The sequence below is a fragment of the Gymnogyps californianus genome, chromosome 21 (genome assembly GCF_018139145.2).
Source record: "Gymnogyps californianus isolate 813 chromosome 21, ASM1813914v2, whole genome shotgun sequence".
In the NCBI taxonomy this organism is placed as follows: Eukaryota; Metazoa; Chordata; class Aves; order Accipitriformes; family Cathartidae; genus Gymnogyps; species Gymnogyps californianus.
This window is the reverse complement of record NC_059491.1, coordinates 447,983-475,709: the sequence shown is the minus strand read 5'-3', so window position 1 is coordinate 475,709 and position 27,727 is coordinate 447,983. Positions and strand designations below refer to the sequence as shown.

Sequence of the window (27,727 nt, the reverse complement as noted above, 5' to 3'; positions counted from 1 at the left end):
GCTTCCCGGTAATGACGATACATCCGCAGACGCCTTTTGCCTCTCGCGTCTTATATGGCGCAAGAAAGGAAGCAGTGTTTTCTGAGCAAACAAACGGCCAAATGAGGTGGGAAATATTTTCTTTCCAAAATTCCGGGATTGTTATAGACAATGATAAGCCATTTGTTAAAAGCAAGCCTTTAGGTTCTTTCTGATTTCATACCTGAAACTTTGTGGTTAGTCTGCGTAACTGGAAGTCTCTGTGCTGACACGATTGTGTCACGTAATGCTGGCCCCTGTAGTGAGCCCATTCCATTACTGGCACTTACAGCTTTGTATCCTTCATGCAAAACGTAATTGTCTGGATTGTGATATGGGGGCTTGAGGTTAGGGACATAATGTCATCCCCCAGACTTTCACCTTAACTGTAAGGGCTTCGTGCCGAATACACCAGACTTGCAGTCCTTAGATTATACTCCTGATCGGCACTTAAATTCATAGTTAGACCTTGCAGATCCATTTCTGAAATGTGCTATTCAGGCTTGTCATCCAGGTGACTGCCCACTTCCATTGATCCCATACTAATTTCTGCAACTAACATCTGTTTACTTTTTATACTTCTAGTTGATTTTGATCAATCGGTAATCCTACAGAAGGATTAACTTCTAGTTTTAATATTATTATAAATCTACTTAATTTTTTTAAGCAGGAAGAGGTGTTATAAAAATTGACATTGTGCAACACTAGGTCACAGGTTTTACTGTTTAATCAGAGATGGAAGTTGAAAGACATCATGCCAAGTAAAAAATCTAATTCCAATATTAATAGTTCTCTTGCCAGCTAAAAAGAAGTAATTTTATGCATAATTCTTTTCTTTAGGAGCGCTTGCTAATTTTGAATGTGTCTCCCACTCTAAGGAGTCAGTGGAAGTTATTTTAAGCTGCATTTTGTGGTTACTATAGGTGAGTCGGTAGTACGCATCTAATCCTTGGGCGGACTTATAGTGTTGCTCAGTGTTGCATGGCGAGGTCTTTTCAGCACCGGGAGAATGGCAAAGTTGCGGTCATTTGGAGCAAATTTTAAATTTTAAAATGTGTGTGACAGGCTGTTCGTAGACGTAAGCACCGATAAAAAGAAGGTCATGGACTTCATGTAAATATTCAGATGAGGTTATGCTAACTTGTGTTTTTGGAAGATAACTGCGCATTGTTTCCCTGGCAGAAATAGCCCTTTAGATAAACGTTAAATATAGACTGACGCTGTCAAAAAAAAGAGAATGCATATCACTTAACACCAAAAGTGACACTTCATAAGGACCTTCTTCAATTTATAGTTCAATAAAAAGGGTAGTCTGTGTAGGGATATTCTGTCCTTGCCTACAATTCTGCAGTCCTGACAGGATCATGTTCCTGGTTTTACCTTCATGCTGTCCCAGGCTGAAATACTTCATATTTAACGCTCTGGGTTCTATAAATAATTGACGTGCCTGTCTTAGCAACTGAAGTTCAGCAGCAAATTGTATTGTTGTTGAATAATAGGGTTCTTCTGCATTCTTTACTCCTTTACATCTTAATTTTCACTCTGCTACTGAGAGTGCAGGAACTGATTTACTCCACTTCCGGAGAAACAGTATTACTGTCCCCATCCTTCAGGGGAGGAAGTTTAGGGGAAAGTCAAGAACTCGCAGATGAAACCATCTAAGTGAAGACTAGCTATTTCTGCGTATTTTCTGCATGTACTGTTTGTATGTATTTCTCATTCTGTGCAACTCTCCTGGGTCATATGGGAAAGAATAGTTTTAACGGTTAGACAAGGTTTAGGCAAATCTAGAAAGAAAACTCTGCTCTGTAGCTAAAACTAATGAGAAAATATTAAAACAATCATTTTTGTTTACAAGAACTACTACGTATCCTTGAAGACAGAGAAGAAGGGTTTTGTGTAATAAGGCTCCGGACAGGCACCCAAGAGATAATTTGAGTAGCTGCACTGCCATAGTACCACTGTAAGCAAATCACGATTGATTCTAGTTTGTGATGCTGGAATTATACTTCCATTTGGTTTATTTATTCATAAATAATGATGACAAAAGTCAGGGAAGTTCCTTCTCGTTGTGAATTTATAGCGTGGCAGAACCCAGTCGTGGTGGAGTCCTTTAACGATTTGAGATAATGATTTCAACAATAATGCTTTTTAATTGAAAGCGTGAGTGCTCTATTGTTTGTTAATGATGCTTCCACGTTAGGCATGCACAGAATAAATCACAGGAGTGTATGAATGAAGACTTGGTTTGGTAACTGCAGGACAGGTTTTTGGGGAAAGCGCAGAGCCTGGGTGGTGCTGCCATCAGAAGTTCCTCGGGAGCAGACTGACTCAGTTAAATTTGACTTTGCCTCTGGCTTCCAGTTCCTGAATCTACGTGGCTTTGAACACCTCCTGCCCCTGTTACCATCATCAATTTCTCTTCCTTCAGTTCTCCTTTTGTTCTTCCGTCGCTGTCTTCCATTACTCATTCTTCTGTTTTCAGTGCCTGAGGCTGACATTTTCATACCTTGGTGACTAAAGTTTGGCTCCTAGATCCGTATTTATTCAGCTAATATAGACAGCAGTCCAATTTCAGAGGAGTTAAGTATCCTGGAAAAGATACTTTTTTAAAAGTAGGAACAGAAATGTAGGAGCATACCTTTAGGGGTCTTGGACTGAAACACACTTTCCCGTTATTATTTGCTTCAACTATTGCTAGATGTCTGATACCAAACTAACCTGAAGATTACACTATCTTGTACCTGTTGAGGGGAAAATAAGAATTATGGAAAATGGCCTTTCCCTCAAGTAATATTGGTTACTGTATGGGTTTCTGTGCATGCTGTCGGCTGGGATTCAATGAGCTGGCGCTGCCACCTTTGTTGAGCAGCGTTTCCAGGCTGGTCCCGAGCTGGGAGCTGTTCAGCCACTGCCCAGAACAGAGCCAGTCGTGTACCAACATTGTGCACGATAGCTTTGCTTTACCGATTGATTGTAGGATTTACGCTTTGTTCTTGCTTCTTAGGTAATAAGTGGAGTTTTGCGTACTAGCAGGGGAGAGGGGTTAGGATGTGGGGGAAAGACATTCCCAGAGAGCAGCAGCCAGGCTATACAGCTTATTACAGGATGATGACAGCTTAAAAAAAAATAAAATAAAAAACCCCAAATCCTTCCATGTTCCTTATTGAAGACTGCACTAAAATTATAGCTGAGGCTACCATGGATGACAATCATATTACCTCCTTAAACTAAATAACTTGATTGTCTTATTATAACAGAAAGCAAAGAGAAATGTCCTGAATATACTGTAGGAAATTGTCTTTACTAAATCTAGCCCAGCATTTATGAGCATTGTATATATTATTTGATTTTGCCAGAATTACATAAATGGGGGGGAAAAATTGTTAATGTAAGTTGACTACCAGAGTAAATCACAGCCTAATTATTCTTTTTTTCTGGCTAAAATTAGAATTTGATATAATGGTCAATAGACATTTTCTTTAATTTTTGAGACATAATTTCTAATAGCTAATCCAAACGAATTGGAGAAAGTTGCTGCAGAATTGAAAAAATAAATTATCTGAATTTTATGGTGACTTACTGGTAAATCTCCTTAGTTGGAAGCTTTAATTTACCTCATATTTCAGGTTTTTTTTTCTCCTCTAACTGGCTTATGGGTGTATATTAGAGCAAAATAATTGGTATTTTCTTAGTGCCACCAGGGTGCTTGGAGCATGAACCAAAGCGAAGACAGAACCTGGCCTGTTCTCGTAGGGAAATACAGGACCAAGGACTGCAGAGGAAGGAACATCGGGGCTTGTGGCAGAGGCAGCGTGCCGCAGTCCACGGCGTGGCAGGCCTTCTCCCCGGGCATTGCTGGCTGCAGCAAAATGCTGGAGGTTGGCACCCATGTAAGTCAGTTCTGAACCCGTTTGACGTTGTACCGGAATAAATGGGGCTCCAGCATTGTAACCCCCCCAGGCAGCCACTTGTTTCCCTTCTGGAGTCGGTGCCAGTGTAGAGGAACAAAGCATTTTTGCCCTTGTTCTTGGTTAAACAGGTAAATACTGTGGTTAGTGTTGAGGCTACTGGCTTAAATATCTACAAAAACTTCATGAGGCTGTGCACAGCAACAACGTCTTTCCTCCAGGGTCCATTAAAACGGCTTAGGCTCTGGAGTTACACTTTGGTTTAGTCTGGTGTAAATTCCCTATAGCCAACAGAGTTTTACTAGAGATTATTTCAAGGTAGTGTTTGTATTTCTGAGGGAAATAAATGGGCTCAGAACCGCAGAAGGAACGGGGAGAAGAATGTATCCAAACCCCAGAATATGGACGATGACCGAGTTCGGCCTCCTGCCAGGGTAGTATGCAGTTTCATCCATTCCGAGTGTAATCCAGTATCTTTAGTTCCTGGTAACGTATATTCTTCTTCAGCTTCCACACATCGTTTCGGGCAAGTTATTTGGATGGCAGAGCCCTAAACAGCGTATACTTCTCTGGAGAACCTTTCTGAAGAAATGCGTGTTTTGGGATATTTACCTGGTTTTGATGAACCTGGGAATTGGCAATTATACTTCACAAATGCAGTGAAGTATTGTGAAGTAGCAGTGGATTTAGACACATGCATTGACTTGGTTAAGTCTTGGGTTTATTCCTCGACGAAACAGCTTTTGGTTCTGTAAGTGGAGAGAGGAAAGGGCAAAACCATTTCATTTCTATCATTGTGAGGGGGTTTTTAAGCATCTCTAGTCACACTTCTAAGAGTATTTTTGTAAAAACACTTGGCATTCCTTGCTTCTAAATCATGGAGTAACTTTGTGCAAACAATTCAAAAGAAATGGGGTTCCAACATTGTCATTATAGCTATTAAAACTGTCTGAATTGTTTTGCTTTTTGATGCTTGCCATAGCAACGGTGGATGTATAATTTGCTGAATATCCATAACAGGGTATTTGAATATATTCTTCACAGTTTTACTTCCACATATAACTAAGCATGCCAAATCATCACATTAACCCAATTAACCAAGCCAGACCCACATCTGCCATGGAATGACAATGAAGATTTTTTTTTTTTTAAAGAACTTCATATTTCACCTCCCTCTTAACAAAACAACCCAAACGCCGTACATCAGAATAGCAGCAGCTTTTATCAGTATGCTGTTAAAAATTATTCATGATTCAGACTGCAAAAACTCCTGGCACATCTACTTTGTTGCCGCTTATCAGCTGGAGGTAGCTCTGTGTTTGTGCCCCTAGAAAGGTAAGACCGAGTCAGTTTATCCTATGCCATACGCGCGCAGAATCTTTTGCGGTTCAGTACCTCCATGCCTTAATAGTGATTAGACCTGTGATTTTTAAACAGTGGGGAGCTGGGAAACTTGCAAGATACCAGCAGCACTTCAATTCAAATGGTTTCTTTCTTATCATTTTATTGCACAAGGAATTAAATGAAAATATTTGGGACTTTGCTGGCATGTTTGATGAAAAATCCACGTTCAAGTGGCATCCGTAATATTACATAGATCACATTGCTGTAATAACCTATATGCTACTGTTCAAATTATGTATGATTTCAGGTATATAAGACTCAGTTTATTAGGGTTTTTTTTCTCTTGGTAGAAAAGCTTATATTGAGGAAGAGAATGAGTTCATTAGCCGTATGTAGCAGAGTTCATACACTACTTCAATAACCCCTTAAAAATGCCTTATTCATCCTCATCCACACAAATTCTCATCGTCTTTACGGACCGGGAAGGATGCAGAGAGCCAGACAGTGCTCCTGAAGACACTTCATAGAGCAGGTTGCACGCTACTCCAGAGCCAAGGTGGGTTGTGTTAGTTCTGGAAGCAGAGCTATTGCCAGCCAGTTCCGTGGAAGTTCCTCCTTCCCCAGGCTGCAGTGGCTGAGGGAAGGCAGCTGGCGTCCTAAACAACCTTGTCAGTCAGAGCACATGGACCTCATTACTCTAATGAGCCGTAGAAGCACATAAGGAACTACTTGAGCTTTGGAGAGAAGAAAGAGATGGACACTCTTGTGCACGCATGTAGCTGATTTTGCATTTAATTATGTTTCTGGGTGATCTGAAGGTCTAACCCCATGTGGAGTACCTTATGGTTATTTGTTCTCAAGTGTATGTAAGTGAGTAACGCAGCGAGGGCTATGACCGAAATGAATGTTCACACTCGTCTCCCTGACAAGAATGCAAAGGCTGTTTGTGGCCGCAGTTGCCGTCCACGTACTTGGGAGCGGCCTGGGTTCCTGCTTGCGTTTCAGCCACAAGCACTGGTGTCTGCAAACGGAAATCCCAATAGCTCTCCGACGTTCCTGTATTTGGTAGCAGAGTGAGAGTCTTTGTAACTCGGAGGAGAGGCGTTAGCTCCACCATTTCTCTCGTCTCCTTTTTGTTACGTAGTCTTGCCTGAATATCCAGGCGGAAGCTCGAGCCCCTTCTGAATACCAGCCTGACGTTAAGCCTGGGCAGGCGACCGGCATGCCAGGAGATAAGCTGGTTCAGAGGAGAGAGGCGGTGGATAGGGTTGGCACTCTGAAGGCACTGCAGGCTATGCTTCGCGGCTAATCCAGGTGCCGGTTTCTTCCTGAAGAAGAGAGCAAGGCAGGTCTGTCCGTAGGGGGGGGGCACTGGCACCTGCCACTGCGTGCGGAGCCCTGGGGATGAGTTCACTGTGGGCTGGCCCTCCGCGCCTTAGTAAGTGTCACCTAAACATCTGATACTTGCGTCAGGAAACTGACTTCCATCCCTTCCTGGCGGAGGGATACCTGTTTTAATCCAGTATTCTGGTTTTGCCATAATGCAAACTGTGAGGAGCTCCAGCTGTGTGGCTGCCTCGTGTCTCCGCTAAGCGTCCGGATCATCTCGGAAGAATATCCAAGGAGAGACATAAATTCCCTAGAACTCATCAAGGAAATGATAGCTCTTTGCCGGTGTGGCAACTAGAAGAGTTTCCAGTGTATCTTGAACAGCTGAAGGAAACAATTATCTTAGCTGATCCTGTAGCTGCATTACTATTTGTGTGTATTTATAGGACAGAGTATACTAGATTAGCTTTATGACCGTCGGGAGTGAGCCTGTCATTCTAGAGCCTCTTCATCAATGTGCCTTTCACGCTCCATGAGATCAGCAGCCGCTGAAAATAGGAAAAAGGAATTTTCCTTTCTTCTGTCTTAGAAGAGACCCATCACACCATACTCCTCTTTCGTCTTGGCTCGGAAATGGCTTCGGTCCTTAGCAAAACCAGAGAGCCAACAGGTCTTTTTATGAGGATCTAAGGGAGAATACCCTTTTTGCGTGTTTAGTCACACACATCAAAGGACACAACCGTTTCAGTCTTCATTTGCGTTGTGCAGGCATTAGATGTGGTCCAGTTACACGGAGCTCTGCTTGAGAAGGCAGAAGTGCCAGCACTCTTCAAGCTTTGACGGAGATGGGGAGAAAACTCGGCCAGGCAAAGAATATATCACTCTGCCAAGGCACTTTCCGTTTTCAAAAGGGCAGAGCAATTTACTTGGTTTCTTGGGAGACTCTTTACAGCAAAAGCTCCGCGACATCCCGATCCGAAGGCGGCGTGCTGTAGGCCAGGTGGTATATACTGTAAGGGATCTGTACGGCTCCAAACCGTCACCCTGTCTCTGACAGAACTCATTCCCGTGTGGTCCGCAGGACTCCCTCAAACTTTTTATGTCTCGTTGGCAACGGTAACTCAGTTCTCTTTGCAGATGACAAATCCTCACCTCATCGGCTGCGTACCGTGCCAAGAATGGCTTTTTCTCCCCGAGCATCGTGCTGCCCGCCCCAAAGTACTCCGGTTGTGGAAGAGGGCCTACAGAACTTTGACTTCTCAGCAGTATTGAGAAAAAGGGGGAGATAACCTTTGCAGCTCTGGTGCTGCTGTGTAGGTCAGTGAAATCGCACGGCGCTCCGTCTGTGATTTTAAAAGGGGGGTAGCGCGTCGGGTGGCGTGTGCTCCCCTCCCAGCCGCTTTTGGGATCGTCGTAGCCGGGCAGACCGTCTGATCAGAGCGCGTGGGGAACCGCAGGTTCAGCGCTAACGTTATCAAAAGCTGGTAAAAAAATACTGCATTTCCAGACACCCCCTTTTTTAAAAACAGCTCTTGAAAACCGCTCAGCTTGGGGTTTTGTTTGCTCACTTAAGAAAAAAATCGCAGCTTCGAAATCCCGGTTCAGAGACGGTGTCTCGTAGCACCTTTGACCACGAACCGGTCTCTAGAGCACCAGCGGCCGAAGGAGCCCGCCAGCGGCTGCGGAGCCCGGGAGGTGACGCGCAGGGCCGGGCGTGCCGCGGGCACCGACCCGGGCCCCGGCTGCTGCTCCCGGCGGACCCTGCTGCCCGCGTTCGCGCCGGAGCTGTCGGTGTTACCGCGGTCCCGGCGGGCTGCGGGGGCGCCTAGGAACGGCGGAACTTTATTTTTATATTAAAGGCCGATGGCAAGGGCGCTCGCTGCCGCCCGACGCAGCGGGAGACCGGCCGCTGGGGAGGCCGGGCCGGCCCGCCCCGTTAGAGCGCCCGGGCTGACTGAACCGGCTCGGCCGCTCGCCGCCGGCGAAGGGCGACGCGGCTCTGGCTCCGCTGTGGAGGAGGGCGGCCTGGCGGTACCGGTGCCGCTCCCTCGCCCGCCCCGCCGTGAGAGGACCGGGATCCGCCGGCCGGGCCGGGCCGTGGGGAAGGGCGGGAAGGGCCGGGCCGGGCCGCGGGGCTGCCCCCGCCGGGCGGGCGCGGGGATTGGCGGCCGGGCCGCCCGCCGCGCCAATCGGCGGCTTTGTTTAGGGTTACAGGGCGCGGAGGGGGCGTGCGCCCGCCGGGGCCGCCCGCAGCCAATGGACAGGGCTGGGGGCGGTGGCGCCGGCGGCCGCCCGGCTCGCCCGCCCCATTGGCCCCGCGCGCGGTCGCTCTGGCGGACGGCGCTCCTCGTTGGCTGCCGGCGCCGGCGGCGCTGTGCGTCAATCGGCGCGTCCCGCTTCCTCCGCGGCGCGGTTGGCTCTGGCGGCCGTCAGTCGCGCGGCGCCGCTTCCTGCGTGGCCGCTGCGGCCGTCAGTAAAGCGCTGCGTCCCGCCCTCCTCGTCTTCCCGGCGCCGCCGCTGAGTGGCCGCGGCGCGTGTCACTGAAGCGCTGCCGCGCTCCGATTGGCGAGGCGCGCCGTCCATCGCGCCCATCCCCTCCGGGCGCCCGCCCTCCGCCCGCCGCGATTGGCCGCCGCGGGTGTCAGTGCGGCGGCTCCCCCAATGGGCGGCGCGGGGTGTGCGCCGTGCGCGCGGGGTGGCCGGCCCGGCGGCGGCGGCGGCAGCGGGAGGAGGCGGCGCGCGCCTGGGTCCCGGTCGCGAGGAGGCGGAGGAGGATGTGGCGCGCGGAGGGGAAATGGCTGCCGAAAACAAGCCGGAAGGTGAGAGCGCGGCCGGGCCGACTCCCGCTCCGCTCCGCGCCGCCGGGCCGGGCCGGGCCTGCCCGCCGCCACCGCCGCCGCGGGGCTGTCGGCGCGCCGGGCCTCCCGCGCCGCCCCTCGCCCCTGCCCCCGCCGCGGGGCGGCGGCGGCGGAGGCCGGGCCGGGCCGCGCAGCGCGAAGTTTGGCGGCGGCGGGCGCCCCCGCGGGGCCGGGCCGGGGCGGGGGGGCGGCGGGCGGCGGGCGGGCCATGTGCGGCGGGCAGGCCGCGTGGCGCCGGGGCCGCAACGACCGGGCCGGGCCGAGCCGGGGCACGGGCACGCCTCCCGCCGCCCGCCGGCACGTGCCCGCCCGCCGCCAACATGGAGGCTGCGGCGGCACGGCCGGCGCGGGGCGGCGCAGGGCGCGGCGCGGGGCTCCGGGCCGTCGCTCGCCGCTGACGGCCTGGGCCCGCCGCCGCCGCCCGGGGGTCACGCCGCGCCGGGCCGGGCCTGGCCTGGCCGCGCCGCCCCCGCCGGCTCTCCCCCCGCCACCCCCCCCAACCCCCCCGCCGGCGGCGGCGGCGGCGGCGCACGTGCCTCGCGGGCGCGCGCCCGTCACGAGCTGGGCGGCCTCGTCCGCGGCCCCGCCGCACCGGGGCCTCCGCGCCGCCGGGCAGCGGGCGGGCCGGGGGTGGGCGCTGCTGGGGCGGGCGGAGCGGCGCCGCCCGGCGAGCGGCGGGCCCGGAGGTGAGCGAGGGGAGGGCCCGGCCCGCCCCGCCCGCCCCCGCCGGCCGTGGCGGAGGCGTGGGGGGGGGGAGGCGGGGGGAGCCGGGGCGCCCAACTCCGGCCGAAAGTTACCGGCGCGGTGGGGAGCCGGGGCGCGGCGTGTCCGCAAGGGGGTAGCGCTGCTCCGCCCGTGCGCGGCCCCCCCCACCCCCCGGCGGGGCCGTCCGGCGGGAGCACGGCGCCGAGCCCGGGAAGGGGAGCGGGGCGGGCGGGGGCCGCGCGGGCGGTCTGCTGGGGCCCGGGCGCGTCGTACTTGCAATTTTTTTGTTATTTAACCAAAGTTCGTCCGAGCAGGCTGGCGGGAAGCGCTCGCCGCGACTCCTGACCCCGCCGCCGTCGTCGGCCGCCCCGGCTCCGGATGCCCGCCGGCTCTCACGGAACGGGGGGATCGCGCGCCGGGACGGCCGTCGCCCCAACTTTTTATTTTAATCTTGCGGGAGCGATGGGGAAGGTGGCGGCCGGAGCCGCTCGGCCGCCGCCTCGCTCGGCGTGGCGTTGCGCAGCGCAACCGGTACCTGGTGTCAGGGCCTCCATTTTATAGGGGCGGCAGGAGAGAGGGAGGTAGGCGGTTTGTATCCCGCAACTAACCCGTTGCGCAACTAAAACTGGGTAAATTTGCTAGTACCTCGTGAGTTTATCTGGTTGTAGTTGGGCACCTCAAATAACGGTATTTAATCTGGCTAATATGGATTTTTTCCTTATCCGCTATAGCAAACATACTTTCTCACTTTTAACCCGTTTGCACTCTTTACCGGGAAACCCCTTCTTAGGATGCGAGGGTTGTTATCCCACCTCTTCGCCTGGATTTTTGCTCAAAGTGCTTTGGGAATATCTTTTTTTTTGCTTGTTTCTTGTAGTTTAGTAGTTGCAGAGCCTCTGTAGGCATGGCCACCTTTGGTTTGCTTTTTGCCTGCACCGTGTCCAGCACGATGAAGGCCGAGTGCCCTACAAAAATGTGTATTTTAAGTAGTAGCCGTGATTACGAGCGTTGTCAGCTTCATCTTTATAAATCTCTTTGATGCTCCCAAATTCATTAGTTCCACCTTTCCTGTGGTCTGGAAAATGCCGGGCTTCATTCTTTTCTCATTTCCGTTGAAGTAAATGATTAACTCCACTGAAGTAGTAAAATGCCAACTGGTTAACAGAGGGGTAAGTGAGAGGAGATTTAGCGTCTGTCTGGACTTCACAGCTCAGATTGTGAAGTTTCGGTTCTTTAGTGGATGAAGGTATTGTCACCAAAGCACACTCGGGCTCGATTCTCTTTTCGGGCTTCCTGTGCCAACGTACGATGACACTTTTTCTATGTAAAGCACGGGTTTCAGTCTGCTCATTCCTATGAGGCCACGGCTTTACAGAGCCATGCAGATCAGTGCTCCTTGACTCGAAAGGTGATTTGGCCCTTACGCTTGTTGTTTCATGCAACTTTTGTCACATTTCATACTGGTAACTGATTTTTGTGGGCCGTTGGAGCGCGTTCTTGCTGAGGAGGTGGGTCCGCCGCAGCATTCGCTCTTGTAGCGCAGCGCACGAGCTGCTGCAGAAGCGACTTTTGCGCCCATCCCATGCCGTAGCCCAGCGTTTCACTTGGCTGGTCGGTAGCTGGTTCCCCGCTTTGTACCCGTGTAGAGCACGGGCAGCGTCGCTGGGGTGGGAGCGGAGAGTCTCCAGCTCGGCTCAGCACCAGTGCCTGTGTTGTTCTCGTAGTAAGCAGCTCCCCGCGCTGACCTACTTCTGTGGTATATTTTCAAGGAGGCAAGATATAAACCATTCATTCCTTAAACTTAAACTCCGCCTGTCAGAAACTGAAATGGGAATCGTTTTAAAGCGTGATTCAAGACAAGTGTTTCACCAGTAGTGCAGGTGCTGGAGGAGAGAACCCAAGACACTTTAGGTTCTTGTTACTTTAAAAACCAAATGTAAATGGCAGCTGGCAGGTTAGTTGTGTGGAGCAGCACTGCTTTTATTGGGGAGCGGTCTGCTCCATCTGCCCAAAGCGGTACGGTAGAAACGAGTCTCATGAACAGCAACGAACAGCTCTGCAGACTTGCCGGTTGTTGAGCTTCCCCGTCAAGCTTTGGTCGGGGCTTCTCGTGCCCAGCTAGCAGCAGAAAAACCTCGGCGGTAGGTGAGGGTTTGAAAGGAGGCTGGCGTCTCTGTTCCCTGGCTTCAGGAGAGATTTCCATCTCTTGGAACGCTTGGGTGAGTTCCCTCTTTTCTGGTTTCCTTAGGCAGGGTGAAGTTGGGCTCGATGACCGAGCAGCTCTGACCATCCGTAGGGCAGAGGGTTTGCGGCTTTTGTAGTTTCTGCCGTGTTTTATGTGTCTGAACTGAAATGGGAGGCCTGACCCTCGGAGGTGTGCCATCTTGGCAGCTGTAATGGGCTCTCAGCTGGATCGGGGTGGGGGCTCGTCTTTAAATTAAAAAAAGAAAGTTTTTTACAAAGCTCCAAACGGAAAGAATGTGTATAGGAAACCTTTCTTCAGCTTTCTGTGTATCCTCATGGACAGGTATCTGAAACCGGTAGCTTTGAAGCGGAGTAGCGCCCATGCATTTAAATGGCGCAGCTGGCGCGGGAGCCGGGCGCTGGATTTGTCGTGCCCGCTAAGTTCGGCCATACGCGGTTGTTGAAGTTCACGTCTGTTAATCCGGGCAGGGTCAATGGGTGGGAAAGGCAGGAGGTGGAATTTCTCCCCGGAACTCCCACGTGAGGCGAGGATACCGGGGGCGGATGGCGGCAGGCATTTTGGCAGCCGTTCTGGGTTTGTTGTTGATACTGACCGAGAAGGAAGTTAGAGCTTCAAATGTTAGTGAATGCTGAGAGACTGGCTGGGCAGCATACCTTTTGAAAACAAAACATTCTTGATTTGGTTGTTAAACGGCAAATATTTACTTCCCTCTGCGGAAGTGTTGCATAACGTTTTATTACTTAAACAAACCTGAGCTTATGGCGGGCGTGACGGATTGGATTTTGTGCCGCGCTCTCTGTACTGCTGTCCTTCCTGGCAAAATTGGACTGTCACGGTGAAGAGGCAGGGTTTGACACTCGGCTCAGTCCGCTCGTTGCCCCAGAATTTTTGCTGAATTTCAGCAGTTGGGATTTTACCAAAATTTCTGTTGTCAGAGACAGAAGCAAACTGCCTTCTAGTGAGGCTTCGAGACCCGCTCAGAGGGCTGTAAGCCAGCAGGACAGTTTCAGAGAGTGGACTCGATTTGCTTTTTCCCAACAGCAGGAACTACAGGTCTGTGTGAGGTCAATTTTTTTGAGTACTTTTGGTATTACAACCGTTTTATGCGCAAGGTTCCTGATGTATGGCATGGGGCTTGTTTAGAGCTCTCGTTTTTTAATCCAATCCCACATCTCTTCTTGTTCATGATTTTCCCAAACACTTTGGCCCAAAGGTTTTTCGGTTTATTTGTGTGGGTTTTTAAAGCTACGTCTGTAGGAAGGTTTCCTACAGATGTCATAACTCCGGCTTCATTTCCTGAATCGGGAAACAGTGAAAGGATTAGGTACAAGTAAGGTTAAAACAAATGTTTTTAAAACTTAATCTTATAAGACTTGGTGCTAACTTTACATTACTAATATTTTTAAATGGTTCTTCTCAAACATACAGTCTTTTAAAGACCTGCTTACAAAGGTATATGTTATCGGAAGAAGGGGAAGTAGCTATCCTACCTCTCTGTCCAGGCAGCCTTCAGGAGGGAGCTGAAATGTGACCTTCCTTTTTTAGTGTCCCTTCTGTCTCTGCTTCGATAAACCAAATACATCGGGGGGGGAACGGGAACCAAAACCCAAACCTTTCCGTGGAGTGAAATGAGGCTGGTAGAGTGCGTTGTGGAATAGAGTGCCGGTTAATTAAAATGCAGTGCTTCCAGCAGCTTCTTGCATCTTCGGTGTTTCCTGGCTTTCTCTTCCACACCTTGCTGAGTTTTTTCTTTTTAGTTCTTTCCCTCACTTCGTGTCCTGTTCTCACCGTCCATGCCTTTCTGTGCCCTTCAGCCCTGTGTTGTGTTTACTCTGTTTTAAACCCTGGGGGTTTTGAAAGGCACGTGTGCCTGTGGGTGCTGGCATCTGTCTTAACCCCAGTTTTTTGGGGTGCAGCACCTGCCTTCTTCCTGGGGCGATGCTGAAGGTGCAGCTTCATACCGAGGAGCAGTTATGGCACTGGGTGAGCCAGAGCAACCTCCCATTATCACTGGGAATGGAGAGCTCGGTGTCCTTCTCCTGCTCTTGTCGCATCTTCGGTTCAAGGGTTTTTGGGTTTTTTCCTGCCAGTTCTCCAGGTAGGTTTCCAAACTCAAACTGTTCATAGGGTAAAAAAAAAAAAAAAAAAAAAAAGGTAAAAATATCCGTGGCTGGTGGCTGCCAGTGTATAGGCTCAGAGTAAGTAATTTCACTAGCCTTAGCCAATACTTTGGGACTTCTGGAAAATTGGTTGTAGCGTTGAGAACGTTTGTAGTATTGCAAACTGTATAAATGGGTGGTTTATTTTTGCTAGGCTTGACTAACAGCATCCATCTCTCCTTAGCTTCATTGCAGTTGAATTTGATGATGTAATTTTAGTGAAAACCGAGGGATGAAGGAATTGATGACAGGTCTGAAACAAATGAATTGTTGGCGACAGTGAGCAATGGTCTAATCATTCTTTTGCACTTGTCATATTTAAAAGCAACGCGGTGAAAGTCATGCACGAGCACACTTGTGAGCGGCAGGAAAAAGTTGAAGCAACTGCACTGTTTTAGCACTCCTAAAGATTGCTTTTAAAATAGTTACTTTTGTGCACCTGCTGAGTTTAACCAAATTCTCCTTTCTTGTATGGTTACCAGGGTGCTTTAAACTGCCTGCTAAGGTGGGAGAGGGAAAGAGGAGCCTGTGAAATAGAGGAGCCGGTTTTGTTGGTTGGGGAAGTAGCCTCCGAAGTGCTGAGCACAGTGATAAATGTACAGCATAAGGAATAAATAGCTAATTGTGTAAACCAGACCTTCCCAACCAGCGCGTAGGCTTTCATTAAGAAGAATTGTGCTATCAACTCTTCCCCAAAACGCACCATTTGCAGTTTTACATAACTGTGTTGTTTAGATTGAATTCAGTTATAAAATGTCAAGAAACGTCCTGCCATGTGAAAAGGATAAAATAACTTACCAGTAGCGCGTTATTGGTGGGGAGAACTGGGACGATAATTCGCCACAACAGAGTTTCAGCTATATTTGTATTTCTTACAGTTTCAGAATGGTTTGTAGAGCTTGTCATAGCAACAAAGTATTTATCACAAATATTCTAAGAAACTAGGCTAGATTCAATAACTTACTAGAGGAAAATTATTTTGTTGATCATCTTCGATACTACTACCTTTCCTGTGATTTCCTCCTCACCCTTTTTGCTTTTCCTCGTTCCTCCCGTTTTCCCCGCAGGCAGCAGTCACAGCTGCATGCATGCTGGTTTGTGTGTTGTCCTCTCTTGCTCCTATTTCACGTTTTTTACCTTTGCCCGAACTGTCTACCCTTTCCTTGCGTCCTCCCCTCAGCCCCCAGGCTGGTTCTGGGGCTGCCCGCATCCTTTGTGGTGAAGGATCAGGAACGCCTTTGCTCGGCCGGCGTCTGAGCCGAGTGCTGGCGTCCAGCGGAACCCTGCTGGGAAAGCAGCGCTGGAGAGCTGGACCTGGTTATCTTATCTCAGCCACCCTCTATTGATATTTAGAAATCTGCTTTTGTTGCCAAGAGATTTACAACTGTAATCGTCCAAATATTTCTAGAAAACAGACCAAAAGCTGTTGGGTTTGCTTATATTGCTACTTGTTTACTGATGGAAAATGCCAGGAATGAAGTTTAACTATGAGAAATAGCGTGCCAGTCCTTCAGATGTTTGGATCCGGGGATAATTCTTTGCGTTTTATTCTGCCAGATTGAATTTATGGGTTTTGTCTGTGTCCAAAGATCGGGAAGTGAAACAATGTAGGACTTCAAGGGGACTTCATACCCCACCCACAGCCCAGGACCTAGCCGGGCCAAATCAATACATGGGAAACACGAATACGTAAAAAAAAATGAATTTCTTTTGACTAAATCTGTATATCTTGACTTTCATTTTTGTCTATGTGTTCGTATATCATCTTCAGAAAAGTGAGTTATTGGAAGAGTAGCTTTTTGCAAAGGGGAAGTTTCAGAACAGCCAGTAGGATTGAGAAGCACAACTCCAAAGGAAGGACGATGGAGTTGGTGCCTTTGCTTTGGGTGTTGACGTAATCACTACAGAGCTCTCTTAAATGGGGCACCCGTTGGTTATTTTCCTTGCGGGGAGGGCTGCTGCATGGGTTAATACTGCATTACGCCAAAGAGTGGATGACTTCGGGCAGCCGACGCTTACTGTGCTCGTATGGGTGCCGCTTCTGAACTGTATTTACTCAGCTCCGCTGCTTAAGCAGCGGTGTGGTGAGTGGCATCATGGTTAACTTGACGCCCTCCCGTTCCATTTAAGTAGCTAATAATTACGTTGTGGTTTTAGCTGATTGTTTTATACGAAAGCGCCTATTTGTAACGTTTAAACACCTTTTACCTCTCTTGTGAGGTAGTTAAGAAGACTGCCAACCCTACGTTATTACTTCATAATAACGGGTTTATGAAACTTGTGTTTGTGATTTTTATAGGCCTATTCTTTATATTTATTTCCAGTATAGGACTGTCTGCAAATCAGCAGTTGATCAACACCCATTCAGCCATTTCTGTATTCTCCAATTATATGTTATATTGATAAACTGTGGTAGTTAAACGGTCTACAGATCTAAGTTCACCTCCTGGATCACAGAAGATTTAAGAACCAGTTAAAGGAAAAAAAAAAAAGGGAGGGGGAAGGGGGGATTGTTTGGAGAGCAGGGGTAGAGCACAGACTCACTGTGTGATTTGCTGTTGTGCGCTTTAAAGTTTTACGGCCCATGTTGCATCCCTTGGGAGGACGAAGTGCAAGGAGCATGAAGAAACCCATAAAATAACGAAGGGTTTATGTGGTATAATTAATATGGAACTTTCCATGAACTTTATAATAGCTGTACTTTCTTAATTTTACACAAGTTTCTGGTTTGCTAATAAATAATCTTGAAGATTGCTAATGGAACTTAAATTTTGGATTGTCATGCTGAATTATAACAAGATACTATTGTAGGCTGCTATATTTTAGTATATCGCTTCCTTATTGTAGTTTTCAGAATTGGCTGTGCATGCCTTGGGAAGCGTTTTTGAGCTGTGGCCAGCTTTGCACTAAAAAAAACCCCATGTCGATACAGCTTTACTGGCAAATCCTCCTTGTGCAAGTGCAGCTTTGCTTGCAAAAGCACTTTTTGTTGACACTGGATGGGTTTGCGGATCACAATGTCGTAAGTTGCACCCATGGCAAAAATAATACGAGGAAGAAAGTTCAATTACAAATCTGGCCTGGATTTGCACAGTAAAATCAAATAAGCATTGTGAAATTGCAGCTCCTTTTTTGTACTGCAGAGGAAATTTTAGTCCTAAATGAATGTAAAATATTCCCTCTGGAACGTGCGGGTTGCTCAGTAAGTTGGGCGTGGATGCTGAGCAGTGTTGATTCTTACTCCTCTGACTTCATCAGAAGACTCCGTGGTAGGCGAGTGGGTACGTCAGGTTGACTAGAAATGACGGATTCGATTCAAACCAAAGGACAACCACTTTTTTTTTTTTTTTTGCTCCACCTCCCTAAAGATTTACATGTTTTAGTGGGAAGGATTGCGATATTATTTGTGAGGAATGTGCGTAGCAAAGCGATAGCTGATTTGGAGGAACGTGAACTCTTGGTAGCCAGTCTGTAGGTGGGGATGACGGATCCTGTGTGATGCTTGGGGATCTGCTGATGGCAAACACTTTACGAAGGAAGCTGAGTCACGGAGTGGAGGTCCAGGAGCAACCGAGGTCTGCCAGCACCGTTCGTGCAGCTGGGAGAGCAATCCTCCTCTTCTGTGCCCGGCTTCTCCATTTTATCGGCATGGACTTTCCTCTGTTTGGGAATACGCCATGAATGATTCTAGCGGGTGGAGAAGTGAGTTTTAAAGCAAGTGTGTGTGTGTGTGTGTCGTTTGGGGCGAGGCACTTTCTTGTTCTTAATCCTCATAGCTGGTTGGCCAACCTTGTCCTTTTCCAAGGTCGAACCTGTTTTAGAGGTCATTGAATTTAGGATTCCTTTCCCATAACATGATCATTGTGCGTCATTCGGACCGCGCGGCTCGAGGATTCTTCAGTGAAAAGTCTGTCAGATCGAGGCGGGTGGCAGTTGTTGTTTTCCATGTTGGGGATTTTTTGGAATGAAGAAATGTCGTTGCTGAACGCAGAAAAGGGAAGCACACGTGAGATGTAGTCACATTACAGCATGATGAAAATGACCTTCCGTTGCTACAATGACACAAAGGTATGAGATGCTAACAACAGGAGTTGGAAGGTTTAGAGTCAGCAGGTTCTGATAACTTTTACCAAAACATTTTTAAGGGACCTATTATCCATAGGCACTTTCTGGATTAATAATACTGATAATTGATGACAGTGGAAGAAAGTTAATAAAACGAGCTGAATAATTAGAGGTCTGCCAGCCCTGCAAAAGAATGGAATGAATGATAGAGGACTTGACTGATACGGAGGTAAGGGGAAGTAATACAATTAATGTCAATTAAAATGTGCCCATGGAAAATAAGCTGATGAGATGTAACTGGGGATGTAGTTTGGCTGATAAAAGCAATAATGTGTGCTGTAAAATACTTTGCCGCCTTAATGAATTGAATGTAGTGCAATGCAATATTTTGAATGAGGAATGAAAACGGTATAAAATTAGTGTAGGGAATGTTAAGTAGGTACCAGCGAAACTGGAGGGTGGGTCTGAAAATACAGGTGGGAACGGCTGGGGGCTGCCGCCGTGGCGGGGCCCTGCCCGGCTCCATTCTTTGCCCCAAGCAAGTTGGTGTCTTTGTGGATAACCCCAAGCGTCATGACACGCGTTTTTGTGAAATTGGAGCGGCCGGAGGTGGTGGGAAGTAACAAAGGTGACGGTCACACGTGCAGAACGCTGGCTGGGAAAAAGACGTGGCCAAATAGCCCTGTAGAGTAACGGTCTGAGATACTCAATGTCAAGGTAGAAATCCTGGAATGGTATAAAAAAAAATAATGGAGAGAACCTTCTTCCCGATTTCTGTATTAGTTCAGCAAAGATCAGTACTGCCAGACTGCTCGTTCGCCCAGTACAAAACTGGCAACCCTGTTGATTTAGTCTAACGCAGTCGTACAGTAAAGTTCCCAATAACTCAGGGAGCGCACAGGACTCATAAATTATAGAGCAGCTCACGTTTATCATACACGTCGCTGCTTATCTTGTAAACTCATCTGCTGTGCTTGCACGAGTGGTTGATTTAACAGCATGTATATTGTTGAACTTGACACATCCAAGAGTATAATCAAGCCTTAAAAATACTAGGGATGCCTAGCTGCTGGGTTGCGCTCTTCGCCCGCTTTCTGAAATGATTGCGGGACGGGTTCTCTCTGGTTTGCTGCAGGTCATGGGAAATTTCTGTATCGTACGTAATTGCAGAGGAGTTTTATCATGATGCTGGCATCTGTTTAATGACATCAAATGATTAGATGTGTAAAAGGAAAAAGTTAATATCCTTTTTCTGTACACTTCCAAATGGGAAATGACTATAAATTAATTTTGTAGGGTAAAATGCCAGCGAATAAGCGTACTTCTCGTATACCGCTGCCCAGTGTCTGTCATGCAAAGCATGAGAATAGTGGAAGAAGGCAGTGATGGTGGGTTTTAGAAGGAGAACTAGTAAAAGTCCTGTGCTGTAGCTGGGCCGCCTTAGCCTGCTGCTCCGGTTCCCTTTTCTGTGGGGACTGGTTTGGTCTATAAACATGCACAGTTTGTGGGTGCTCTGATTCTTTAGGTGGTGTTAGAGGGGTGATAGAGAGACATGATCAGCTTCATGCTTCTGACTTCTGCAGGCTGTTGTCAGACTTGAGGGTTTTTGGGGTCTCTTTTTTGTTTTTTTAAGGGGAATCAATGCACCTTCTACATTTTTAGCAACAAAAAAGAGTAATTTTGTATTCATATTTCTGCTTTTGAGACCCCCGGGTGTGGTGAGGTAGGAAGATTTCCATCCCTCTACCTCACTCTCATGTTGAGGAACTACATTCACTTTCTGAGCTGTCCATGGAAGGAAAAGTAACCGGTTTCTAATCGGGTGCAGCGCATTTTAGTTTTAAATGAACTAATAGACCTTGAGTTGCATTTCTGCTGCAGCTTGACAAAATTATAGCAGGTACTGGGGCTCTGTGCTTATTTACTTGCAAATCCTGTCGAGTGTGAACTTCATTTACGACTTTCCTGGCAGGTCATACCGCTGTGGTCACAGCTTCTGTAACGTTTTGTTGCTATTGCTTGTAAAATTTGTCACTGAGGGAAATAATAAGCTAAAATAGGCACAGGTAAGCACAAACACAGCCTCCTCGTGCACAAATCCATCAAAGCTCTTCTCAAACTTTGCAACCAGAAGGAATTAAACTGTGTTTATATTTCTGAAATAAAGGTGCCATTTCAACAGAAAGCCGTGTTCTTCTTTGCAATGACAGATTGCCCGCTCTTTGACGAGCGAACTGGTGGGTTTCCAAGTCTCGTCGTAGCTAGGGTCTCCTAGTGGAAACCACCTATTCTCCTGTGTGTACATCACGTGTCTCCTCTTCTTTCTAGATGATCATGGGAACAGCAATGGCAGCCATGTAAAAATCTTTTTACCGAAGAAGCTGCTTGAATGTCTACCAAAATGTTCAAGTTTACCGAAAGAGAGGCACCGCTGGAACACTAATGAGGTAGTTAAATCTCTTACTTATTCTTAAATGTACCAGCTTACTTGATGCTTATGGATTATTTTTTGAGAGCGTGCCATGTAAGTTACAGAATATGAATTCTCTGGCTCTGGAACCTCTTTTTTAAATAATGAAGTCCTATTATGTGTTGAAAGTGAGCTTTAAACTAGGCTTGGAAGGCGAATGTGGAAGCTGACTACTAGTATAGTAGGAGTCTATTGCTCGTGTGTGTGTATGTCACTTGTCTCAGAGTCAAATCTCGGATCATCTTAGTGACATGTTTCAAAATCGTTTAAAATTAGATAGGTGTTTTGGTACCATGTTAAATGAAATGTTATCTTACTGTGGGTAAAGACTTCCGAAGAAAAGCCAGTGCATGTTCTTTCCTGCCAAACAGGGTCCTGGGAAATAACTAGCTTACTCCTCTCTGAGGAATCGTGTTAAGAACAGGGGACACGAAGAACTGGGCGTTTTATACTGGAATCTAGTTACTCTGAATGTGCTAGTTTGCGTATCTCCTGTTAATGCATGATGGTTGGGTTCATTGAAATGAAACAGAAGTATTTAAAATTCAGGTGTCTGGTGGGCCAAGGTAAAGTTGAAGAACAATCCAAATAGGTCTACGATCCCTTGCCTTTATTCCTTCTGGGCAGCAAGGCTGGAAGTTACACCGCAATACCCACAGTATAGTTTTAGTTTTTAGTAGCACTTACGGTACCTTTGCCATATTTGTGGGAATCATTCAATAATAGCAGCAATCAACTTTGAGAAATTACTGTAAAACTCCGGTTAGTATCTGCCTGTTGCAAGCTAACTGTTCTTGTCCCTCTAATCAATTATTTGTAACATCTAAACATGTTAACAAAAACTGTACTCACGAGTTTGACGACGGCAAGTGGCAAGCTGAGCGCAGAATCAAATATGGATCAGTTCATGTGTGTATTTTTCAAAGTTGGAGTCCTTCACCCCCCTCCTTCTGTTGCCTGAAAGTTTAAAGTCAAGTATATGTTTTTAACATACTAAGTACTGTGGCAGAATTAATCGGGTCTTTTGGGGAGTTGCTGGCATTGGCTCTTTTGCGTAGATGTTTTTGTCTTGGGTCATTTGAATTGAAATGTAAATTGTAGAAAACGTGGGTTGCAATTTATTCTGTGATAGCATTTATACTAATGGGACTGGGGCATGGAGTAATAGCAATTCCAGTGGCTCTAAAAGATGATGTTTTGACAAAGGCAGTTGAGAAACAAAGCTCTCTGCACAGGTTTGTGGCAGAATGATGCTCCTTCTTGTTACTGGAAACAGCTTGTTGGTTTTTAGTCACTGCAGTACCTCTGTTGTCCCTAGCTTAGGGCCTTGTGTATACATTTACACACACAGGCTTTCAGCTTTTCTTTTTGAACCGTGTTGGGTGTGTGTAGCCTCCCAGGGCACACAACGTGGCAAACGAAGTTAATCGTGTAGCTGAAAATCTCTATTATTCATAAGCATGATGCAAACAGGAAAGTGTAGGTGCTTGCGAGGTGTATTAGGCTAGAAGAAAAATTTGGGAGCGTAGCCTTCCTTCTGAAGGCTGTGTCAGCATTCTGGAGAGGGGGAAAGTGAACGGTTTTGATGGAGCTTGCCAGCATATTGCTGGTGTAGGTTTGTCTCGTACCTTAATTCTAGATGGATTGTTGGCTAATAATCACAAATCATCAGCTAGTATGTTAAAAAACCAAAACCAACCCACTTCTGTCTTTTTGAATGTCAAGTTTGTCACACGCATTTATCTCTCTCTTTCCTCCAAAATCTGTCACTGTGGCTGCCACGCAGTGGGGACAAGGAGCTGGTTCTGTACGTGGGTTATTACTGGCGCTGTCTCTGCCAGCGTATGTGGTGTGTCGGTTGCAGTCTCCCTGTTGCATTATTTAAAAGGAAGAGCTTTTCTTGTGGCCAGAGATTTTTGGCCTTGTTAGCTCAGAGGGGAAAAAAAAAAAAAAGAAGCAAAAGAAAAAGGCAGAATCTTACGCCTAGATGAAGTCTTGGAGAATTTGTGTTAATTACGGGGGAGGAGGGAGCTTAGCTTACAGATTTTATTTCCCTCCCCACCCCCAACCTGGAAGTTTAATTCTGTTCACTGTTATAAAACTTGAATTTTTCTTAGGGTATAATTGAATAATAATGTTGGACTACATTTCAGAGTCATTCCTAAGGGAATATATGTTTTCATCTGAGTGCACAGGTGTTCTGTCTATGCTGGTGAAGGCACCAGTTGTAAAATATAGAAGAAAAAGATGTATTTTATACAGTGGTGCTTCCAGAATCTTTGCGTTAATTTCAAGACCACTGGTACTGCTTGCGAGGTGTCTCACCGATAGGGAGGTTTATTAAAAGATATAAAAGAAATAAAATGCGTAAAGTAACTTACGGATCTGAATATGTCTATGACATTGCTGTCCTCCCTCCAACTCGTATGTGTTCGGACAAACTCACGGTTGTCCGGTCTTGCCATAGACTTCTCCAGAGCACGAGCGTGGTGGGATGTGGTGCGGGATGCATCCCAAGGGGAGGTCAGGGCCGGCCCTCCTAACCCAACTACGACCTGGCTACTTTCCGAAACCCTTAAGCATTGCTTTTTCTGCTCCTTTCTATGGGGATATTTCAGGGAAACTTAAACACGGCCCTTGTACACATCTGGGGGTCCCCGAAATAAAGTGCAAACGTATTTGCAGCCGCTGGGGCTGGTCGGCAGCATAAAGGGCACGCGTTTGCGCGCTGGCGTGTGGGCTCGGTCTGCTGATGATTCCCTTGCATCTGCAAATGAGACGCTGCCCACGCTGAACACGGAGGTCAGGGAGCAGCTGGGGTTTGTTCTTTCCTCTACCAGGACATCGCCATGGGAACGCCGCAAATAACTTTTTCTGAGCGCTTTCATCTGCAGATTGAGGATAATGGTCATATGTTGCTCTGGATTGGGTAATTGGGATGGAGGAACAATATCCTTTGAGAGCTGAATAGGTTGTGGTTGACTTTACACTTAGTAAAACAATGCTATGAGCAGCAAGAGAAATGGAGCATTTAAAAATGCTTAGAACACGTTACCGAGATGTTTGCTTTCCATCAGATTATGCAGTTTTAACTGAAATGTTTGATGGAAATGTATTTCCATATCAAGATGTCATCTCATCTTAAATCAAGTTTATAGTGGTTTTACATTTCCTAGTGAAGAAAGTGTTCCTTCTAATTCAATTTTTTTTTACCAGAGATACAAAATCATAAGTTTAGCCAAGCAGTTTAATTACAGATTTACATTTTTTGAGATGCCTGTGCAAATGTGTCTGTGCTTATTTCTCTTGCTCTGGGGGAGGATAGAAAGGGGATTTTCATACGATTTCTCGCGTTAGGACAAATCAGTTAATTGCCAGAAAATTCTGCAACGCTCTGTGCATGTGAGGGAGTTCCTTGCTCTTGAGTTTTAGTTGTGGTTCATTTTGAACTGTTTTGGTGTTTGTGTAACGCAGATCTGGTTTGGCTTTAGCGAGCGGATGGAGCAAAGACTTCCCATAGCGTGGTGCTGCTTGTAGCTTGCTTGGCGTGCTCGCGGTGCGCACCAAGATTTCGGGTCCCTTCCGCAGGGAGCGGGGCTGATGCTCCCAAGCCCGGCGGCTGTCGGCACTCCCCTCGCACCTCATCCCCTAACGGAGGTGGCTCCTTAACCGCTAATCGCTTCGGGCAGCAAGAGGCACCATCCGCAGGGAAGTGCATCCTGCTTCTTTCTGTCAAGTGACCGGGTTATCTGGGAATCGGGAGCTTCCCAGGCCGCTGTGCTCTCAGCGGTACAGGTGGGTGCAGGGGCTCAAGGGTGTCGGAGTAACCTTGTCTCTGCACGGCGCTTGCCAAAAGCAGGATTGCGGCTTTGAGCAGAGATGCCTTTCATTAACGGAGTTGGCAGCCGCAGTCATTAATCATCCTTGTAAACTTAATGACACAGTACGAGAAAGAAGAAAAAGTTAAATATCAGAAATGTAAAATGCTACCTGGGGCTTTTGTTTCTGACAGTATTCTATATTTACGTTCTCTGTTGGGAGAAGCCCAGCATTTCCACGGTAGAAAAAAACAGTAGTAACTGCTTTGTGTGCTTAGGCTTTTCTTGAGGGGCAAGGCAGAAATGCCTCATTTTCCAATGTGGTATTTAGCATCAACTTTCTACAAATTTCAGGCTTAGGTACTGCTTGGTAGTATGCAAATAAGTGCAATTACAAAACTCTATTTGAGCATTATTTAGCACAGGAAGAAATTCTTGAACGATGCTGTGTTGGGGACCTTGAGTCGCGTGCTCACTGACATCTCCGATGTGGTCTTGTGTTTTTGCTTTGCTTGCACGACAGTGACATTCTCCTCTTCCGCTTGACATCAAGTTATTTCCCATCTTTTCTCTAAAGCACAGAGCACATCTTGAAGGTTTGGAGAATTGCCTGAGGGACGTAAGGGACCCAGACTGATTTGGGAAGTGAGTCTCGAGCGCTCGGGCTGGCTATTATGCTATGAAGCGCTAGCAAGGAGTAGGTGAAAGCGATACGTCGCCTGCCACTCCAGTTCCCCCTCAGCCCCCCGGCAGAGAAGTGTCAGGCAGCCAGTTACCGGCACGGCTCCTGTCGTCACAAGTTTGTTCATCAAAGTACCACTCTGGGTAAAGATGGAGCAGTATGGCATACTACTACTACCTTTTTTTTTTTAAATGCTTTTAAGTGCCTTTTAGAATTAACTCTTATGTCTGAAAACTTAAAACACCTATTCGTTTTAAGGCTGCCCTGGATGGTATGGTGTATTGTAACACTTCGCTACATTACTGTACCAGTTTATACCTTATTTAGCAAAGTAGCTTAATATGTTATAAATTCATGGGTTGAGCAAGTGTATGGGATCAGCTTTTAACATCACCACAGTCAGAGTGAGGAAGGGGTGTCTGTCCAGGTCACAGCATTCCCTCTGCGATATGCCATCAAGTTGGCAAAACTCTCTGGAAAAGCAGCAGCGCTCAGTACAGTTTCCTGAGGACTGTAAAGTTACTCAGTGTATTTTGTTTAATGCTTTCCATTAAGCTGAAGTTAATTCAGATGCGCTTTGCTTAAGCGCAGAGTTTCCCGGAGCCGGAGGCTGGCCATTGTTGTGAGAGCTCTGCAGCTGCCGAGCTCTTACAAAGCTGGAACGTCCTCGCGGTCTGCATCGGCTCTGTGATCTCTCAAGAGCAATGAAAATATTTAATTTTGACTAATTGCCTGCTGCCCGTGCGATCATGGAGTATAAAATATTACGGTGGTATTGGCAAATGCTGTTATTAGAAGTTTTGTTGCTTTCCGTTCCGCCTGATGATCCTCCGCTGGAGGAGTAGCGGGGAAGCGGTCACAGTCCGGCTTGTGCGTGCTTCCTTCGTAGCATCTCCTCCTGCCACCGTTGGTCTGGCACGCGGGGTTGCCCCTAGGTTTGTGCTGAGTTGGGGGCTGAAGCAGGTTAACGTAAGGTTTTGCGAAGGAAAGGAAGTGCCCGGTTGAGGGCAAAATGTTTGCCGAGTGCTGGAACAGCCAGAGCATCTGTAAAATCAAGAACATCGGTGTTGATTCATGTCCCTTGTTTCAGTGGTGGTGGTCTTCTGCTAGCCGTTGTAGCTGGGAAAGGCATGTCCCACCTGAGTTTGTCACTACCTGTTTGGATGCTTGCTCTACCAGCCATTGATACCAAGCTTTCCGAAGCGTGTCCGTCCTCTTGGCCAACAACAGAAATGTAAGGAAACCCACTTTCTTTAGAGGAGAAGCAGCAGCTCTGAAAGTGAAATCAAAAGGAAATAACATTTACACCCTGCCTAGAGCAGAGTCAGGAGTAAACTGTTTGTACACCTGACTGATGCCGTCTAGCACGTGTGGGCGGCTTTTCTCGCTGCGTGTGTGATTATGATTTAAGGCTGATCAGTGAACGAGATGGAAATTTCTCTTTAACAGAAGCACTTCATTATGGGTTTATTTTGTGAAATTAATGAAATTCTGCACTTTGCTTAATGTACAAAGCAGAAAATCTGCTACTGGCTTTGCTTTTGCAGTTTCTCAGTCATGTTTACATAATTAGTAAATGTTGTGAGCAGGCTCGGTGATTTAGCAGAATTGAAAGGTTATGGTTCCTGGCAATTTCAAACAAAAGCAGTAATACCTGCTATGCCGTTCATGCTCTAATAGAGAGAGATTCCTCATCTTCCTCTTAGGAAAATCTAACTTTTTTTCCTTCCCTTTTGTTAATGTTAGGACCAACGTTGTAACTGTGTAATGATAAGTCTTTAAAAATGGCTGATCTTGCAGTTCTGTGCAGTTAATGTGTCGGAGTCCTGGGACCAGATTGAATCCTGTAAAGCATAGCAAACAGATGAAATGTATTGTTTTGCATAAGGTACTGCCCTCCTGGGTTTTTTTCCAAGTGAATTCAGTTGAATGAATTAAATTAACTTTTTTACACTTAATGATAGCTGAAGAAAAAAATTACTTCGTACTTAGTTTTCGCATATTATACACAAAGTATAAAATGCTGATGGTATTTAACTCACTGGCTTTTTGACATTAGTAACCTATCAAAATACCTCTGAATATTTTTACAAATGTTGAAGCTTTCTAGCAATTAGTTTGGAGTGGAATTGGTCCAGTTTGTTTTGAGCACTCATGTGGCC

General features: G+C 47.2%; 1 protein-coding gene across 3 annotated transcripts in view; it reads left to right on the top strand.

Moving 5' to 3' along the window:
- Positions 1-27,727, top strand: part of CAMTA1 (calmodulin binding transcription activator 1) — a 314,118-nt gene that overhangs the window by 5,714 nt on the left and 280,677 nt on the right. For 2 of the 3 annotated variants that reach the window (XM_050909538.1, XM_050909535.1), the window contains exon 2: positions 20,924-21,042. In XM_050909538.1, coding sequence (XP_050765495.1) covers positions 20,924-21,042 — 119 coding nt within the window. Of the gene's footprint in view, positions 1-9,336; positions 9,422-20,923; positions 21,043-27,727 lie in introns of those variants that run through there. The other variant, XM_050909537.1, reaches the window with a different exon arrangement.